Source organism: Brachyistius frenatus, unplaced genomic scaffold (assembly GCF_029030835.1).
Source record: "Brachyistius frenatus isolate BFR_SWC_R1_liver_20210118 unplaced genomic scaffold, ASM2903083v1 Contig_100, whole genome shotgun sequence".
Taxonomy (NCBI): Eukaryota; Metazoa; Chordata; class Actinopteri; family Embiotocidae; genus Brachyistius; species Brachyistius frenatus.
This window is the reverse complement of record NW_027210699.1, coordinates 562,330-581,788: the sequence shown is the minus strand read 5'-3', so window position 1 is coordinate 581,788 and position 19,459 is coordinate 562,330. Positions and strand designations below refer to the sequence as shown.

General features: G+C 43.2%; 1 protein-coding gene across 1 annotated transcript in view; it reads right to left on the bottom strand.

The window, feature by feature from the left end:
- Positions 1-46: 46 nt before the first annotated feature.
- LOC138628437 (transmembrane channel-like protein 3) overlaps positions 47-19,459 on the bottom strand; it is a 36,973-nt gene continuing 17,560 nt past the window's right edge. The window contains exons 11-22 of the mRNA XM_069711486.1: positions 16,678-16,787; positions 16,517-16,595; positions 13,551-13,817; positions 12,557-12,685; positions 11,745-11,812; positions 11,169-11,297; positions 8,436-8,546; positions 7,723-7,848; positions 7,541-7,619; positions 6,078-6,120; positions 5,720-5,996; positions 47-1,425 (exon numbers count right to left, since the gene is read on the bottom strand). Coding sequence (XP_069567587.1) covers positions 432-1,425; positions 5,720-5,996; positions 6,078-6,120; positions 7,541-7,619; positions 7,723-7,848; positions 8,436-8,546; positions 11,169-11,297; positions 11,745-11,812; positions 12,557-12,685; positions 13,551-13,817; positions 16,517-16,595; positions 16,678-16,787 — 2,412 coding nt within the window. The 3' untranslated portion in view covers positions 47-431. The remainder of the gene's footprint in view (positions 1,426-5,719; positions 5,997-6,077; positions 6,121-7,540; positions 7,620-7,722; positions 7,849-8,435; positions 8,547-11,168; positions 11,298-11,744; positions 11,813-12,556; positions 12,686-13,550; positions 13,818-16,516; positions 16,596-16,677; positions 16,788-19,459) is intronic.

Sequence of the window (19,459 nt, the reverse complement as noted above, 5' to 3'; positions counted from 1 at the left end):
TGTCTTATTTTGAAGGCCGCTGATTCTTGAACTCTGTCGGCTTCTCGCTCTTGTGGCTGGAATTGTTGCTTGTTGCCGCAAAGTACGCTGGGAAATGTAGTGTTCACAGATAGCAAGCTATTTATTCAGTGTACAGGCCAGAAGATTCAGTGCTTTTATTGTGCCTGAATATGAAACGTGTGATTATCAAAGCTGTAAATGTTTGTGTAGCTGATGTTACACCAGACAGTGAAGTTGGCTTTTATTGTAATACACAAATATACAAGCCATATAATTAATTGTCATAGCTGTTTCAAAATTATACAAGACCACACGGACAGGAGAAAGAAATCAAATTTATAATATAATTTGTGCCATTAATGCAATGTATTGTATCTATCAGTCATATTTCCAGAAGCTCTTTGACACAATACATCATTTGAACAGATAAGTCAGACGTTGGAGCAGACCAGGTCGTTGGACTCAGAAGCGTTGACGTCAAAGCTGGTTTTGGATTTCTTTTTGGCCGTCTTCCCTTGCCTGCCGTCCGACTTGAGATAGCGCTCCTTGTTGTGGATGACCTGGATGTACTGGTCCGTGCTGCTGTTCTGCTGGTCGCTGCTGGAGGCCACGGAGGCCGAGTCCGACTCGGTCAGCGGGGTCTCCAGCTTCGGCCTCATCTTGGGCTTGACGTGGGACTCGGCGTGCCGGGTCCTGGCCGGGGACGGACACGGTCTTCCCGGGGAAGGGATGCGACGCCTGGTTCGCACAAGGACAGGATCGTCTGCTCGCACGCCGGCCTGCGACCGACAGCGTGACTCCAAATCTCCCCAGTCCATTTCTCCGTCACCTTCCTCCTCCTCGTCCTCCTCCTGCGGCCCGTATCTCCCTTGAGCTGTGAGGCTGGTTTTGGCTTTGGCCACGTGGTCACCGATGTAGAAGTGCGCGGCGGTCTGGTGGAGGTCAGACAGAGAACGGGGCCGATGAGCTTTCCCCAGCGGCGTCCTCCTCCTGCACTTCCCCTGCTCTGCCTCCTCCTCCTCCTCGCTCAGGTGCTGCTGTGATGGGTGGGGGCGGTGAGGAGGTGGCGGATGGTGAGCGGGGCGGGGCGTGTAGCGTCGGGTGTTGCGTGAGTACAGCTCCAGGATCTCCGCGGGCTCCTCCATCATGTAATGGCGCGGGATCCGCGTCGCTGAGCGCAGCAGCTTCTTCCTGGGCTCGTGCTCGTTGACGATGACGTAGCGGGTGGTGTGACCGCGCCGCCCTGCGTAGCTCTGAGCCGTGATGATCCCGGCGGCCTCCACAGGATGAAGGGAGCGCAAGGTCTTCCTGTACAAGGGGTCAGAGTGGATGCGGTCAGAATAGTGAGATGGGGGTTTGCATGCCATGTGGTGGGAGGACTTGGACCTGCAGGCGCCACTAGGACAACCAAGAAATGGTGGAGGCCTGTCATGAGAAAGAACAACAACAATAATTACCTTATGTCATTATCATAATGTCATATTTTTGCTGGTATTTTATCATTGCAAACAGTCTTTAAAATATTTGCATGAATAGAAATCAATGGCTGAACGGGAACACTTTAAAAGTCCTAAAACTGTTCCTTGACTTTTATACAGTGAGTTAACGTGTGTGCTGTTTTTACAAGAATGGTCTCAAACATTTACAGCCAACATGCATCAGGTTCAATTTGAGCTCCCACGATTTACTAGTATTCAGTGTTTTTCACAGAATATTATTCTTGTCAGAATAAAAAAAAAAAAGAGGAGGTTAATGCTGATTTAACAACAAAGTCGGGCTGAATGATCTTTTTTAAATTAGAATCCCAATTGTAATTTTCACTTGGAGTTACATAATTAACAATATTTTCAGATTCAGGTGATGTCGGATATAAAATATCAGAAAACACAACACAATAGTTTTAAACTTATCAACTGAAAACCAGCTGGTTCTGTCTGTAATAAATTAACTTTTTCTGTGTTCCAGATGTTGTTCTTGTGTTCCAGATGTTATACTTGTGTCCCAGATGTTATTCTTGTGTTCCAGATATTGTACTTGTGTTCCAGATGTTGTACTTGTGTTTCAGATGTTGGACTTGTTTTCCAGATGTTGTACTTGTGTTCCAGATGTTGTACTTGTGTTTCAGATGTTGTACTGGTGATCTAGATGTTGTTCTTGTGTTTCAGATGTTGTACTTGTTTTCCAGATGTTGTACTTGTGTTCCAGGTGTTGTACTTGTGTTCCAGGTGTTGTACTTGTGTTCCAGGTGTTGTACTTGTGTTCCAGGTGTTGTACTTGTGTTCCAGGTGTTGTACTTGTTTTCCAGGTGTTGTACTTGTGTTCCAGATGTTGTTCTTGTATTCCAGATGTTGTTCTTGTGTACCACCTCTCTCTACTCTGAGTCCATCAGTGTGTTCTCTCTGTCAGTACAGAACCATCAGAACACTACAAGTTCCAGGATGAATCACTCAGAACGCTCCAGAACAAGAAGTGTGAAACTCTGAACACTTTCCACCCTAAACGGTCGCCATCTTGGCTCCGTAGAGGAAGGGGGCGGGGCCACCGACGTAAATGATTTTCAAATTAAAAGCGTGTGAGGAAGTTGCAGCTGTTCCTGAACACAAAGTGTTTCTTTTCCACTGCTGCTGCTGGACAGAAGAATCAGTGTGTTTATTGAGTGTTAAAACAGAGGCCACAAAAACATGTTGATTTCTGGGTAAAACAATTAAAGCTGCAAATATTTTGCATCGGGGTCGGGTGCATTGCATACCGGGCGGCAGGCCGGGCCGGGGTCCGGGCGAGCCGATCGCCGGCAGCACAGACTAGCTCTAGGGACGTGGAACGTCACCTCGCTAGCGGGGAAAGAGCCGGAGCTGGTGCAGGAGGTGGAGCAGGAGGTGGAGCGGTACCAGCTAGATATAGTTGGGCTCACCTCCACGCACAGCACCGGCTCTGGAACCAAGCTCCTGGAGAGGGGCTGGACTTTATCCTTTTCTGGAGTTGCCCAAGGTGAGAGGCGCCGGGCGGGACTGGGGATACTCACGAGACACCGGCTGAGCGCCGATGTGTTGGAGTTCTCCCCAGAGAACGAGAGGGTCGCCTCCATGCGCCTCCGGGTTGCAGGGAGGAAGACTCTGACTGTTGTTTGATACACCAAACGACAGTTTGGAGTATCCGGCCTTCTTGGAGTTGGTGGGGGGAGTCCTCTGGAAAGGGCGCCACCTGCTGACTCCATCGTTCTCCTGGGAGACTTCAACGCTCATGTGGGCAACGACAGAGAAACCTGGCGGGGGGTGATTGGGAGGAACAGCCCGCCCGATCTGAACCTGAGTGGTGTTTTTGTTATTGGACTTCTGTGCTAGTCACGGCTTGGCCATAACAAACACCATGTTGGAGCATAAGGTGGTTCATTAGTGAACCTGGTACCAGAACACCTTCGGCCGGAGATCAATGATCGACTTTAGTCGTATCATCGGATCTGCGCCTGTATGTCTTGGACACTCGGGCGACGAGAAGAGCAGAGCTGTCAACTGATCACCACCTGGTGGTGAGTTGGATCAGATGGGAGTCAGCTGGAAAGACCTGGCAAGCCCAAACGTGTAGTGAGGGTAAACTGGGAACGTCTGGCCGAGGAACCTGTCCGGGAGGTCTTCAACTCTCACCTCTGGAAGAGCTTCTCACATCCCGAGGGGGGTTGGGGGCATGGAGTCCAAGTGGACCATGTTCAAAGCCTCTATTGCGGTCGCGGCCGCTAAGAGTTGTGGTTAGCAGGTCATCGGTGCCTGTCACGGCGGCAACCCGAGAACCCGGTGGCGGACACCGGGGGTGAGGGAAGCTGTCAAGCTGAAAAAGGAGGCCTTCCAGACCTGGTTGGCTCAGGGGGTCTCTGGAAGCAGCTGAGAGGTACCGGCAGGCCAGAAGGGGGGGGGTGGCACCCATATCCCTGGCTGAGGCCTCTGAGGTAGTCAGAAAGCTCCCATTTTCAAAACGGGGGACCGGAGAGTTGCTCCAACTATCGGCGTATCACACTACTCAGCCTCCCGGACAAAGCTTATATCAGGGTGCTGGAAAGGACTCCGACCGTTTGTCGAACCTCAGATTCAAGAGGAGCAGTGCGGATTCCGTCCTCGTCGTGGAACAGTGGACCAGATCTTTACCCTCACAAGACTACTGGAGGGGTCCTGGGAGTTTAACCATCCAGTCTACGTGTGCTTTGTGGACTTGGAGAAGGCTTTCGACCGGGTCCCCTGGGGGTTTTTGTGGGGGGTGCTGCGGGAGTTCGGGGTGGCCTCCGGTGGGCGTGGCCTCCGCCAGAGCTGTCCTTTGTCACCGATCCTGTTTGTGACCTTCATGACAGGATATCTAGGAGCAGTCAGGGGGAGGAGCACGTCGGGTTCGGGGGTCTCCGGATCGCATCTCTGCTGTTTGCAGATGATGTGGTCCTGTTGGCCTCTTCGGACCTCCAGCACTCACTGGGGCGCTTTGCATCCGAGTGTGAAGCGGCGGGGACGAGAGTTAGCACCTCCAAATCTGAGGCCATGTTTCTCTGCTGGATTGATCCCTCCAGGTGGGGACAGAGTGACTGCCTCAAGCGAAGGAGTTTAAGTATATCGGGGTCTTGTTCACGAGTGAGGGGAGGACGGAGGATGAAGGGTGGAGGATGGAGGGTGGAGGATGGAGCGGGAGATCGATCGCCGGATCGGTGCTACTGCAGCAGTACAACAGGCGCTGCACCGGACCATGTTGGTGAAAAGGGAGCTGAGCCGGAAGGCGAAGCTCTCAGTTTACCATCCTCACCTATGGTCACGAGCTCTGGGTCGCGACCGAAAGAACGAGGTCACGGCTACAAGCGGCCGATATGAGTTTCCTCCGTAGGTGGCCGGGCTCAGCCTTAGAGATCGGGGAAAGAGCTCGGACATTAGGAGGGAACTTGGAGTTGAGGCGCTACTCCTTCGCATCGAAAGGAGTCAGCTGAGGTGGTTTCGGGCATCTGATCAGGATCCTCCTGGGCGCCTCCCTCTGGAGGTTTCCCGGGCACGCCCAACTTGCAGGAGACCTCGGGGAAGACCCAGGACACACTGGAGGGATTATAACTCTCGGCTGGCCTGGGAACGTCTCGGGATCCCCAAGGATGAGCTGGAAAATGTTGTGGGGGAGAGGGAAGTCTGGGTCAGCTTGCTTGGCCTGCTGCCACCGCGACCCGAGCCCAGATAAGCGGAAGATGACGGATGAATGGATGGATGGATGGATGGACATGATGAGGTCATTTCCTGTCAGTGTGGTTTGAAACAACACAACTCTACACAGTCAGAGTCCTGACATGGAGGAGAACTATTAGTGGACTAAAGGAAGTTTTTCATCTGGAACACAACATTTGTCCAAATTGGCATGAATATGTAAAAATATATTTTTTAATAATATCTAGAATACCAGCTAGAATTGAATCACAATTTGGCATATTGGTGACAAAAATACAGTTGTATAATTGTATCTAATAGCTCAGCCCAAATAAGTCTGAAAATAATAATACGAGGGACAATTAAAAGGCACCTGGGTTGCACACAGCAGCAGTCGGGGAATTTAAAATTAACAACATGTATCCTTGTCTAAAATGGGATTATTTAGATATTCCTCTTTATATTTAACATTGATCAATTCTACAAATACTTCATAGATATCCGTCATATGAGAGGTTGTGTAACGATGGCTACATGATTGGTTAAATATGAGCGTGTGAGACCTGGCAGGTCCGTGATCAAGCCGGTGTCTGGGCAGCACCGTCACCGCCGGACTCCTGACGGATCCGGCCACGCTTCCTTTGCTCAGCTCGGCGCCGGACGCCGACTGGGTGATGGTGCGGATGCTGTTTCCACGGTGAAGAGGAGACTGGAAGTTTGCGACGCTGCCGTTGCGTCGGGGGGACGGGGTGTGGACGGAGGCCTCCTGGCTGGTGATGTCGCTCTCCTGCTGGTCGGGGTTCTGGTCTGCTGCTGCAGCCTCCGGCGCCTGCAGTCTCGCTAGAGGAGGATTCAACGTTCGTCAGAACAACTGAAATAATTCAACACACACAAGGAGGCCGGAGAAAACAGCAGCGATACCTGCAGCCATCTGGAAGACTTTCTTCTTGTCGTCAGTCCGCTCCTGAAGAGATTGAAGGCAGATTTCACTTTGACACACACTGACACCATTATACTGCATATCAATCTGTCATGATCAGTTTAGGAGAATATCTAAAGACCATTAGCCATCCTTTTTTTATTTAAATCTTTTTGTCAGGGCAGATAAGATGCCCTTTCTGGAGTTTTTGCACAACCTTGAAGACTAAACTGATGATACTTCCTGTTTACTTCACTGTAATACTCTTCCTGCCATGAAGGGACATCTAAGCTGCTAAATCCAAATATGCTGCAACTACAGAGTCATAGAGAGAAATAAATTTAAATCGTGTGCACATATTAATAAATGGAGGTCATGACATACTAAATCAAGGCAGCAAAATACTAAATCAAGGCAACGAAATACTAAATTGATGACATATTAAGAGCCACCAAAAAAGCTAAAACGGACACTATATGATGTATAAATACACTGAGTGAGTAAACGATTGCTATTACGGTAGCAGAAGACATTTTCTCGCAACATTGATATTACTGATAAAGATGTTTTCTCACTATTATCTATCTTCTGATCATCTGAAAGATCAGTGTATGTATGAACTGAGGAAAACTACTTTTTACAATCCAGTTGTCATTTAATACCGATCACATCCATATCTGTCATCAATTAGTCAGGCTGGCTGTGGTGGCTGCGCTAACAACAACAACAACAACTCTAACTAAGGACAGCTGTAATACCAGTGATGCAAAGGATTATTGTTAGTAAAAGGCAAAAATGACAATAGAGATATGTTGGAAATATGCTAACTTTGAGGATGCTTTTGACTTCATAGTTGGGAAACTGACAGTTGAATCAGGTGAACTTCACACTGAGAGGAGAAAGACTGTTGTGCTCTGTTGTCTCTCTTTATATATGAACGTATCTAGCGCACAAATTCATACTTCGTGACCTCCATCTAGTATTTTGTGAGCTTGATTTAGTATTTCGTGGCCTCCATTTAATATTTTGTGGCCTCCATTTATATTTATATTTCATGGGCTGGATTTAGTATTTCATGGCCTCCATTTAATATTTCGTGGCCTCCATTTAATGTTGCATAGCTTCCATTTAATATTTCGCGGGCTGGATTTAGTATCTCAAGGAATGTATTTAGTTTTTTGTGTCCTTGACTCAGTACTTCATGGCCTTCATTTAGTTTTCCGTGGCCTCCATTGAGTATTTCATGGCCTCAATTAATATTTTGTGTCCTTGATTCAGTACTTCATGGACTTCATTTAGTTTTTCGTGGCCTCAATTTAATACTTTGTGGCCTTGTTCAGTACTTCGTGACCTTGATTTAGTATTTTGTGCCTGGATTTCGTATTTCGTGTCCTGGATTACAAACTATAGATGTTAAACTAGATGTTGTTTTATCCTCCCTGAGAGTGACCCTTCAGAAACTCACAGTCTGGAGCTGCAGCCTCAGCTGGTTGTTGGTGAATTTGAGGGATCTGGCGATGGCCTGCAGATAATATATCAGCATGCTGAAACACACAGGGGCAGGTCAAAGGTCAAGGTGACATGGTAACATAAATGTGTGCATATTTTGTATGCATGTATCTATTTGTGAAGTGTGTAAAGTCTTACAACAGCAGCAGCAGTGCTGGCAGCACCACGACAGGGCTGGTGACGTAACTCATCACTTTACTGAACCACAGTGGGAAGTCGCTGGCCACCGTGTCAGAGATGATGTCATAAATCTTCTCTTGACCACTGAAACACACAGAAAAGCACTTTTATTGGTGTTAACTTTTCCAAGCAACTGAAACACAGCCACACATTAAAGGAAGGAAGAAACGCTCGTCCTTCAGATGTGAACACTACACAATCACAGCAGTGCAGCATCCATCGTCCCTGGGCATCCTCGTCACCAACATGTGGACATCACCCACACTGTCAAATCCAAACACAAATATCATGCTTTCATAGCCAAGCTGAGAGGTGGCATCAGAAACAACATACAACTCATGACGTGAGGATACATCGTGTTTAAAAACACATTCAAAAAGAAGGTAAAACATTCTGTATAGAGCAGTAGCAGTGGAGATGATAGAGGTGTGTGTTCATATTTTACCCATGATCCCTTGTGCCTCCAGAGGTTTTTAATCATATAGAACATATTATGAAGGAATTTGGAATAAAAGTGGTGAGATGTATTTTTGCAACATTCCTTGTTTGTCCATCGCTGCAGTCAGAAGAAAGCTCATCTGTCTTCGATTCTCTTCGTAGTAAAAAGACAGAATCAGGATTTGGTTGAAGTTTTCCCTCAAACCAGTACAGGTGTTTGAAACTGCGTTTACCTGAACGGTCCGCAGTGCTGCGACGGTCTGTATCTCACTATGGCGAAGATGGTGGGCAGCATACACAGAAACAGCATGAAAAGCAGCATGGCCAGGTAGAAGTTATTTGATCTAAAAAAGAAGATCAAATGGGTGTGTTAAAAGAGAAATCTGCCGAACAGTTCAGCGACATGCAGCAGAAATGAAAGTGAATGTGAAACAGTTCAGCTCTGCTGCATTGACTGACTGCAACAACAAAACCATGTCAGACAGTAGAAGTCCACGTTAGCTTCCTTTAGCAGCCAGCGACCGTGATCACAATGTCTCCTGACAGCGCTGTCATGGTTACAGCAGGTGAAGAAGGAAGAGGGACTCCAACATTTCACTGGTAGTTCCCAGGATTCACAGCAAAACGTTTTACTTTAGTGTAAAACTAAAATCGGAGCTCTGACACTGTTGAGTGACGCAAAATCTGGTGCAAAAACACGATGTGTATTAATTTAAAGCGGAGCAGGAAGTGACCATATTTGGACAAACTGGGGGAGGAGCCAGCGGTGGATCTGACCGATCTGATCGGAAACCTGACGATACTACGTCCCGCCCACCGATAGCTGTAACCTGACTGCACCGCAGGCCTGTCAATCAAACAGACACGCCCCCAAAAACAGGTCTTCTTGAATCTTCTTTTCTAATGAATGAGGGATTATTTTCAGATGGACCTCCAGAAAACTAAGAAGAAGGAGTGACTTTAGCTAACAACACCGAGATAACTGATGGACACATTTTATTCACTTTGGATTTGATGAGAGAAGTTGAATGGGAGTCTATGGAGCCGGAGGCTTTTTGGAGCCGACCTCTAGTGGCACTCGCTGGTATTGCAGCTGAAGACACTTCTGGATCAGAACCATTTTACAGACCTGAAGCTACGAACTCTTTTATATCTAGCCTGTGATCTTTACTCAAACGGTGACATTTATTGTGAACAAGGTTACCATCCTGTCATGGTGCATCCGTGTAAGACAGCATTCAGCTTTGATTACACACTGTGTGTTAAACAATTCTTCCATTATATTTGCAGCAGTTACGGTCTGAGGCCGGGAACGCCAGTCTACCTTAATGATGCAGAGACAGAAATCCAAACTATCACGAACAGAAATACTGCCGATATTTCAAGTGTCTCAGATCTCAATAATTATGAGCAGGAAAAAAAAATTCTTATTGCACACATGTCAGTGTGAAGCTCCGTCGGCAGAGTTTAATGGCTCCCGCATGAAATGTTCTCTCAGCTGTGGAGTGGTAATCTGTGTGTAATGGACTGTCTCCGTGTGCGTGTGTGCGTGTGTGCGTGTGTGTGTGTGTGCGTGTGCGTGTGTGTGTGTGTGTGTGTGTGTGTGTGTGTGTGTGTGTGTGTGTGTGTGTGTGTGTGTGTGTGTGTGTGTTGCTGCTTGGATTTTTCACCACATCTGGGAGTGACTGATAAGGACTGAAAGAGGCAATCACAGCCTCGTTACATAAATCACAGTGGGACAAGTGCCTCCGCCCTGTGTGTAACTGTGTGTAACAGTGTGTAACTGTGTGTGCGTGTGTGGGGGAGGGAGGGTACATATACTGTACTGTAGGACTACACACTGGTTTGTCACCATCAAAACAGAGCTGAGAAATGAAAAGGGTGGAGAAAGATAGCTGGAAGCTCATTAGTGGTCGAGTGTAATAAGAGCAGAGAGATGATGCAGTTTCATCTTCATCAAACTGCAAAGCTCAAAAATCTACACAGAAACCCATGTTTCCTTTTGTTCTGAGTGTGCGTGAGATGAAATACGTCCACATAACTTTATTTATCGATCTCTTTTTAAGCTACTGGAATTATATTTCTATATGTACGGCACAAAAACATCACAGGCACTGATAGCAAAAAGAAAAGAGAGCAAAGTTGTAATAATATGAGAAACAAAAGTCCCAATGTTAAGAGTATGAAGTTACTATAAGTGTTGCAAGATATAATATCCTAAAAACATGATTGTGTTCATTGGAAACTTAAAGCATACTTAATCCACCTCTTCCATTTAAAACCAAAGCTGACAGGATGCTCTCGACTGTTTACTATGGTTAAGTATTAAAACAAAACATTTTGTAATATTACAACAAACTTGCATTTACTTACATTAAAATCTGTATTTGTAGATATTTCTGTACATATAAACATTTTGTACAACTTTTTTGAGACGTGTTGCTGCCATCAAATTCTAAATAACCACCTATTTTTCATAAACAATACAAATGCTCAGTTTTAACATTTGATATTTTCTTTGGTCTATTTTCAAATCGTCACGTTCTGTTTTTATTTACATTTTACACAACGGCCAAAGTTTTTTGGAAACGGGTTTATATATCGCCTGACTTCCATCCACTCGCACCAATTATATGATCATAGCTGAGGACCAGAACTATAAATAGTTGTAGGTGTGGAGAAAAATGATTGATATCTGTGATTCTTCTGTGGTCAAAGTTTAGACTAATACCATTATCAGAGCGTGTGCTTCATTTTTCATTCTCATAGTAATGATATTTTAATGTTATAATGTAATTCTTGATATCAGAAAAATTAAATAAAAGGCAAAAAAAAAAGCTTGCAGAGTAAGAATCAAGTGTGTGCGTGTGTGTGTGTGTGTGTGTGTGTGTGTGTGTGTGTGTGTGTGCGCGTGTGTGTGGGTGTGTCTGCGTGTGTGTATGTGTGTGTGTGCGTGTGTGTCGGACCTGGAGGCCCTGAACACCTGCTGATGGGGGACGTTGCAGGTGAGGACGGCCCAGCTCCTCAGGTACATCAGACCGATCAGCTTCAACACGTTGAAGGCGGGAAGACACGGAGAGAAAAACGCTCCCATCCTGGAGGAACCGGAGAGAGACCTTAGTAACACACACACACACACACACACACACACACACACACACACACACACACACACACACACACACACACACACACACACACACACACACACACACACACACACACACACACACACACACACACACAGATACACACACACACAGATACACACTGCCACTGGGGTCACAGCCCATATAAAAGGCATTACACCGGTGAGTCTTTGTTTCCCTTCATTATGTTTATTGCTGCACGGTGACGTTTCTGAAATTAGTTGAGAAAATACGGTGCGGCGTGCTCAGAGGTGTGATGGAGAGATTATAGAGGAGTTACAGTCCTTAAAACGGGGTCACGGAGACCGGTCGGCCACAGCCACACTACCCGCTCTGAGTTAGGGCCCATCTTATTGGAAATATAAAATAATATCAATAGTTTTTCAGACTCACCAGATCATCCCTTGGTTATAAATGAGGTGCAGTACATTCTCAGCTATTTTGAATTCTCCGTATTCAGGCTGAGAAGAGACAGAAAAAAGTATGTGATGTTGTGTTAAACTTTTTTTTTTAAATGAAAAGTAGATTGTGGATTTTTAGTTAAAGGAGAAGTTAATTCAGCTTTGTGAAAAAAAACAACCCAAAAAACATTGAAGAAATGTGTGCTGATGAGTAAATCTGAGCTGAAACACTCATCTGAGCAAACAAAGACAAAAAGGTTAGTTTTAGGATAAGAATATAGGAATATTGTTGTATGAGGCCTCATGAGTGTTACGGTTGAAATATTTACACAATGTAAACATCATAAAGCTTCAGTAAAATAGTAGAAGAAGCTGACACAGAGTTGTTTGATGATGTTATACACAAAGAAAGTGATTTGATTCACATTTAAAGGGATAATTTATGGGGAGAAAGTTTTTTCACTGCATTGAGCACCACAAATGACAGTTAATTGCCCTCCATGCATCAGAGTGGAAGAGACAGTCTGAATCTCTGCAAATAAAAGTTAATATAATACAGCATCTGTGTGAATACATATTCAGTAAGAAGTGGTAAACGTGTTCCAGCAGCTCTTTCACCCTGTGCAGCACCTCAAAGCCTCGTGTTTATGTTAAATCTCATGTGTTCACGCCACCAACACAAATTCACCATTTGTGACTGACGTGTTGGACTATTTCTTGGCCACAAACCTGCTGCAATGTTTTGCTGGTTGCAGCAGAGGTCAGTTCACCAGTTTTAAAAGACGAAACTTGAGAACAACTCACAAACTTGCTCTCCAGATCCCAACAGCAGCAGTCGCTGAGGTAGCGAACCACCAGACCTCTGATGAAGTCAATGAGCAGGATGCTGGCCACCGTGAAGATCATGTCGATGATGGACAGCTTCAGCATCTCCTGGACACACACACACACACACACACACACACACACACACACACACACACACACACACACACACACACACACACACACACACACACACACACACACACACACACACACACACACACACACACATATTGTGTCTGATTAAGATGAGCTCGTCAGAAATGTCTTTAGCAGTGATCTCTGCAAAACAACAACATAGTACAGAGTAATAACGCTTTATGACAGCGGTCCCGAACCGGCGGCTCACCAACTATACGTTGGTGTTTCGTATTAATTTGTTACTGATCGCATAAAATACATTTATTCTGCTGGTTTGGTGGAGCTCAGTCATGTGAATAAATGTTACAGCGTTTCATTTTGTCAGTGACAGATCGACAGAAAGAGACACTTTGGTCCAGAAAGATTCTTTTCTGGCAACTATCAGATACATGTTCATTAAATGTAATGGCAATGATGGAAAGACATTCATGTTTACGTCAAGATGAATTATAATAACTTCGGCGGTTCCCAGAAGTCATTCAGGTTGAAAAGATCAGTTTGATATTTTCCAGATACCGGCTAAAGGAAGAGCATCCTCGTCTGCAGTTTGCTTCTACTGCTGATCAGCAAATATCTGTAATTTGCATTATGATTTAGGACAACTAATGTAATTAAATATCTCTAATAATGACCAATTTATGGCCCTTCATTTTATATATCAATCTCTTCAAAGCCACCAAAAAAGTAGGTGCAGTCCTGAATCATAAATGCATCCTCAGTCTGAACTTGTTTGTCTTTTCTAACAGTTTTGGATGTCTTCCTACTAAAGGAGAAGCAGAAAGATGAAATACGCCCCCTGGAAGTGAAGTCTGAACCAATCAGAGGAGAGAACCTGTCCGACGTATGTCTCCCAGCAGGGGTCCTGCTGAGAGCGCGTGTTCTTCTCAAACAGAGCCGTCCGGTTGAAGACGGCCGCCACCGAGCTGCTCCGGCTGCTGTTGGTCACCTCCAGCACCGTGGCGATGGTTGCTATGGTAGTGTTGTGATGCTCGGAGACGGAGATGTCCGACACCAGGGTGGAGGGACTGTCCGCCTCCGGCTGAGAGATGGTGGCCAGGAAGGAGCTGGAATCGGTCCAGTTACTGGGACTCACTGGGATCTGGGAGACGAATACAACACGGCCAGTTTATAATTCAAGGAGTTAATGGCTCTAATTATCAGTTGGACACATTAATGCCTTAAAAGTGAGCAGAGGAAGTAAATGTTACTCATTATTCACCATGAAAATGACAAACATCACTTTCTCTGTGTGTGTGTGTGTGTGTGTGTGTGTGTGTGTGTGTGTGTGTGTGTGTGTGTGTGTGTGTGTGTGTGTGTGTGTGTGTGTGTGTGTGTGTGTGTGTGTGTGTGTGTGTGTGTGTGTGTGTGTGCACACAAATGCACACACATGATCTGTAATTAATTTACCTGCGATTTGAAAATAATGAAGACGTGAGAATATTGTTTCAATGCCAAATGCACCTTCGAATGCTCAGATTTTCATGCAATTAGGAGAAACATGTCACTTGAAAAAGTTTTGTATCCCTTATCTTAGTTTTGTAAAACAAGCCTGAGCTTTAATAATATACATCAAAACATCATAATATGAGTGAAATGGCTTCAGTGATTTGTAGTTTTATGTACTATTATGTACTATACTGTCCAATTCTATAAAACAAACTGAGGACACTTCATGTTCTGACGTATCAGTGTCAGTGTTAGCAACAACAGCCCTTCTTCATCACCACCTGATCTGAATTAACAGGTCAAAGGTCACATAAAGGTCATTTTCTGACTTGCAAATGCTCATATTGTGCCGTGCAGAAAGTCTGTACACTTTCTCCAAGAAACAGCTCCTCTAAAAACTCTTTCCAGTCAGGTGTGATGATGAAGCAATATGACACTGGAGGGTGATGTTTTAACGTCATTACTGGCGAGCGCCTCGGTCCTGAACGCATCACTGTCGCACCAATTATGATGTTAAAACACACTCCAGTGTAACATTGTGATTGTACAAGTTACCAACTAAGTAGAATATGTAATGTAAATGTTTTCATATTGTGGAGCAATTCACTCAAAATATAAAACTTTTATGTGTGATCTGTTTCCATGGCAATACCCCATGTGTCTAACAACTGGAAAACAATCAACTTTCCAACTCCAACTGAATAAATACAGAACAGAAACACTAAACTGCTCAGCTAGCTCAGTCTGGTTGGAACAAAGATATCCGAAGTACAAAGATATCCGAAGAACAAAGATATCTGAAGAACAAAGATATCTGAAGTACAAAGATATCCGAAGAACAAAGATATCTGAAGAACAAAGATATCCGAAGTACAAAACTTGAAGAACAAAGATATCTGAAGAACAAAGATATCTGAAGAACAAAGATATCTGAAGAACAAAGATATCTGATGAACAAAGATATCTGAAGAACAAAGATATCTGAAGAACAAAATATCTGATGAACAAAGATATCTGAAGAACAAAGATATCTGAAGAAGAAAGATATCTGAAGAACAAAGATATCTGATGAACAAAGATATCTGAAGAACAAAGATATCTGATGAACAAAGATATCTGAAGAACAAAGATATCTGACGAACAAAGATATCTGATGAACAAAGATATCTGAAGAACAAAGATATCTGGAGAACAAATATATCTGAAGAACAAAGATATCTGATGAACAAAGATATCTGAAGAACAAAGATATCTGAAGAACAAAGATATCTGACGAACAAAGATATCTGATGAACAAAGATATCTGAAGAACAAAGATATCTGGAGAACAAATATATCTGAAGAACAAAGATATCTGATGAACAAAGATATCTGAAGAACAAAGATATCTGAAGAACAAAGATATCTGATGAACAAAGATATCTGAAGAACAAAGATATCTGAAGAACAAAATATCTGATGAACAAAGATATCTGAAGAACAAAGATATCTGATGAACAAAGATATCTGAAGAACAAAGATATCTGATGAACAAAGATATCTGAAGAACAAAGATATCTGAAGAACAAAGATATCTGATGAACAAAGATATCTGAAGAACAAAGATATCTGGAGAACAAATATATCTGAAGAACAAAGATATCTGATGAACAAAGATATCTGAAGAACAAAGATATCTGATGAACAAAGATATCTGATGAACAAAGATATCTGAAGAACAAAGATATCTGAAGAACAAAGATATCTGATGAACAAAGATATCTGATGAACAAAGATATGTGATGAACAAAGATATCTGATGAACTAAGATATCCATGTTCTCATGTGTTTTTAACATTTTAGCTCCGTGTCATGTGTTCAAACCAAACCGGTCCAGCTAGCCTCCGCTAGGACTGTAAGTGCGTGACTATCCGTGGTGTTACGGTACGGGTGCTCAGAGCGACCAAAAAGGACCAAAAGAGACCCGACTTCACCAAATGGGTCATTTAATAGAACTATAACAAGTAGAAACTACATTATATTACATAGTATATGAAACTCTATTCTAATTCTATTTTCCCACTGAGGAGGTGGAGTGATATTTCTAGTGATGAGCACGGTGTGATGTCATGATGATTTGTTCCAATCAGACCTCTGGGGCGGAGCTACTTGTTGTACAATGAAACAGAATAACTGGGATATTATCTCTTAACACACGTGTTATATTTTTCACGTTCTAATGTTTTTATTTTTTGACGAGCAGAAAGAAAATCATACTCACAACAAATCAAAGTCAGAAAGTTAACTAAAAAAAAACTCAAATGATGTGAATGATGTTATTTATGACACAGAGAAGTTAACTTTAATACTCACAGCAGAGCTCATACTGTTGACTTTATCCAGCAGGGCGATGATGAGGCTGTAGAGATTCCCCAGGTACAAAACAAGCACTCTGTGAACACACAATAACATGAAAACGTCAGCGTGCGGTCCGACCCGGGACGTGTGACGGTGCTGAGGCAGCGACGGAGTACCGGGCCAGCTGGAACCGCAGCGAGGTCCTCGGGTGGTACATCTCCAGCTGAGACACCAGCTCGAAGGCCGACGGGGCGATCATGGTGATGAGGGAAACCACCACGCTCACCTGGAGGGAGGACGGACACGGACGGACACACGTCACGGACTGGGAAGACTAATATTCTACTGAACATCATTATAAAACATAACAAACATTTCCTTCTGTCTCTCTTTGGTCAAGAAATATGTGGAAGTCTTTATGTGGATGATCAGATGAAGTGAAATATGTTCCTCACTCTGTCTGACAAGAATATAAACAGCAGAACGTAAACAGTATCATCAACTTGATACTATATATATATATATATGCATATATATATATGTGTGTGTATATATTTATATGTATATATATATATGATACTGTCATTAATTGTAAATTGTTCTATTCTAAATTTAACAGAATTTAAAGGAGAATTTAAGACTAAAACTGTGTTTAGTCAGTCAGATTTATTTCAGATCTTTAGGACAGACCTATCTGCATGGGTTACTATAGTAACGATGTACGCACGGCTACGCTGGAAGTGGCAGCAGACAGTTTCCGTGCGTTCCAGTTTCCAAACTACCAACCATATTATTAAGTACGCCAGAAACAGATCTAGTACGTCCCAGTACACAGCATGTTAGATGTAACATGTTAGATGTAGTATGTTAAACGTAGTATGTTAGACATAGTATGTTAGAGGTAGCATGATAGAGGTAGCATGTTAGAGGTATCATGTTAGAGGTATCATGTTAGAGGTATCATGTTCGAGGCAGTATGTTAGACGTAGTATGTTAGAGGTAGCATGATAGAGGTAGCATGTTAGAGGTATCATGTTAGAGGCAGTATGTTAGACGTAGTATGTTAGAGGTAGTATGTTAGAGGCAGTATGTTAGACATAGTATGTTAGACGTAGTATGTTTGACATAGTATGTTCGAGGTAGAATGTTAGACATAGTATGTTAGACGTAGTATGTTAGAGGTAGTATGTTAGAGGTAGTATGTTAGAGGTAGTATGTTAGAGGTAGCATGTTAGACGTAGTATGTTAGAGGTAGTATGTTAGAGGTAGCATGTTAGAGGCAGTATGTTAGAGGCAGTATGTTAGACGTAGTATGTTAGATGTAGTATGTTAGACGTAGCATGTTAGACATTGTATGTTCTACATAGTATGTTAGACGTAGTATATTAGAGGTAGTATGCTAGACGTAGTATGTTAGACACAGTATGTTTGACATAGTATGTTAGAGGTAGCATGTTAGCCATAGTGTGTTAGACGTAGTATGTTAGAGGTAGTATGTTAGAGGCAGTATGTTAGACATAGTATGTTAGACGTAGCATGTTAGAGGTAGTATGTTAGAGGCAGTATGTTAGACATAGTATGTTAGATGTAGTATGTTAGAGGTAGTATGTTAGACGTAATATGTTAGACATAGTATGTTTGACATAGTATGTTAGTAGCATGTTAGACATAGTATGTTAGACGTAGTATGTTAGAGGTAGCATGTTAGAGGCAGTATGTTAGAGGCAGTATGTTAGACGTAGCATGTTAGACGCAGTATGTTAGAGGTAGTATGTTAGAGGTAGTATGTTAGACACAGTATGTTTGACATAGTATGTTAGAGGTAGTATGTTAGACGTAGCATGTTAGACATTGTATGTTCTACATAGTATGTTAGACGTAGTATATTAGAGGTAGTATGCTAGACGTGGTATGTTAGACACAGTATGCTTGACATAGTATGTTAGAGGTACCATGTTAGACATAGTATGTTTGACATAGTATGTTAGAGGTAGTATGTTAGACATAGTATGCTAGAGGTAGTATGTTAGACATAGTATGTTAGATGTAGTATGTTAGACGTAGCATGTTAGACATTGTATGTTCTACATAGTATGTTAGACATAGCATGTTAGACATTGTATGTTCTACATAGTATGTTAGACGTAGTATATTAGAGGTAGTATGCTAGACGTAGTATATTAGACACAGTATGTTTGACATAGTATGTTAGAGGTAGCATGTTAGACATAGTATGTTAGACGTAGTATGTTAGAGGTAGTATGTTAGAGGTAGCATGTTAGAGGCAGTATGTTAGAGGCAGTATGTTAGACGTAGCATGTTAGACGTAGCATGTTAGACGTAGTATGTTAGAGGTAGTATGTTAGAGGTAGCATGTTAGAGGCAGTATGTTAGAGGCAGTATGTTAGACGTATTATGTTAGACGTAGTATGTTAGAGGTAGTATGTTAGAGGTAGCATGTTAGAGGTAGCATGTTAGAGGCAGTATGTTAGAGGCAGTATGTTAGAGGCAGTATGTTAGACGTAGTATGTTAGACGTAGTATGTTAGAGGTAGCATGATAGAGGCAGTATGTTAGACATAGTATGTTAGACGTAGTATGTTAGAGGCAGTATGTTAGAGGCAGTATGTTAGACGTAGTATGTTAGACGTAGTATGTTAGAGGTAGCATGTTAGGCGTAGTATGTTAGACGTAGTATGTTAGACGTGGTATGTTTGATGTAGCATGTTAGGCGTAGTTTGTTGGACGTAGTATGTTAGAGGTAGTATGTTTGACGTAGCATGTTAGACGTAGTATGTTAGACGTAGTATGTTTGACGTAGCATGTTAGGCGTAGTATGTTTGACGTAGTTTGTTAGACGTAGTATGTTAGACGTAGTATGTTTGACGTAGCATGTTAGGCGTAGTATGTTAGACGTAGTATGTTAGTATGTTAGACGTAGTATGTTAGACGTAGTATG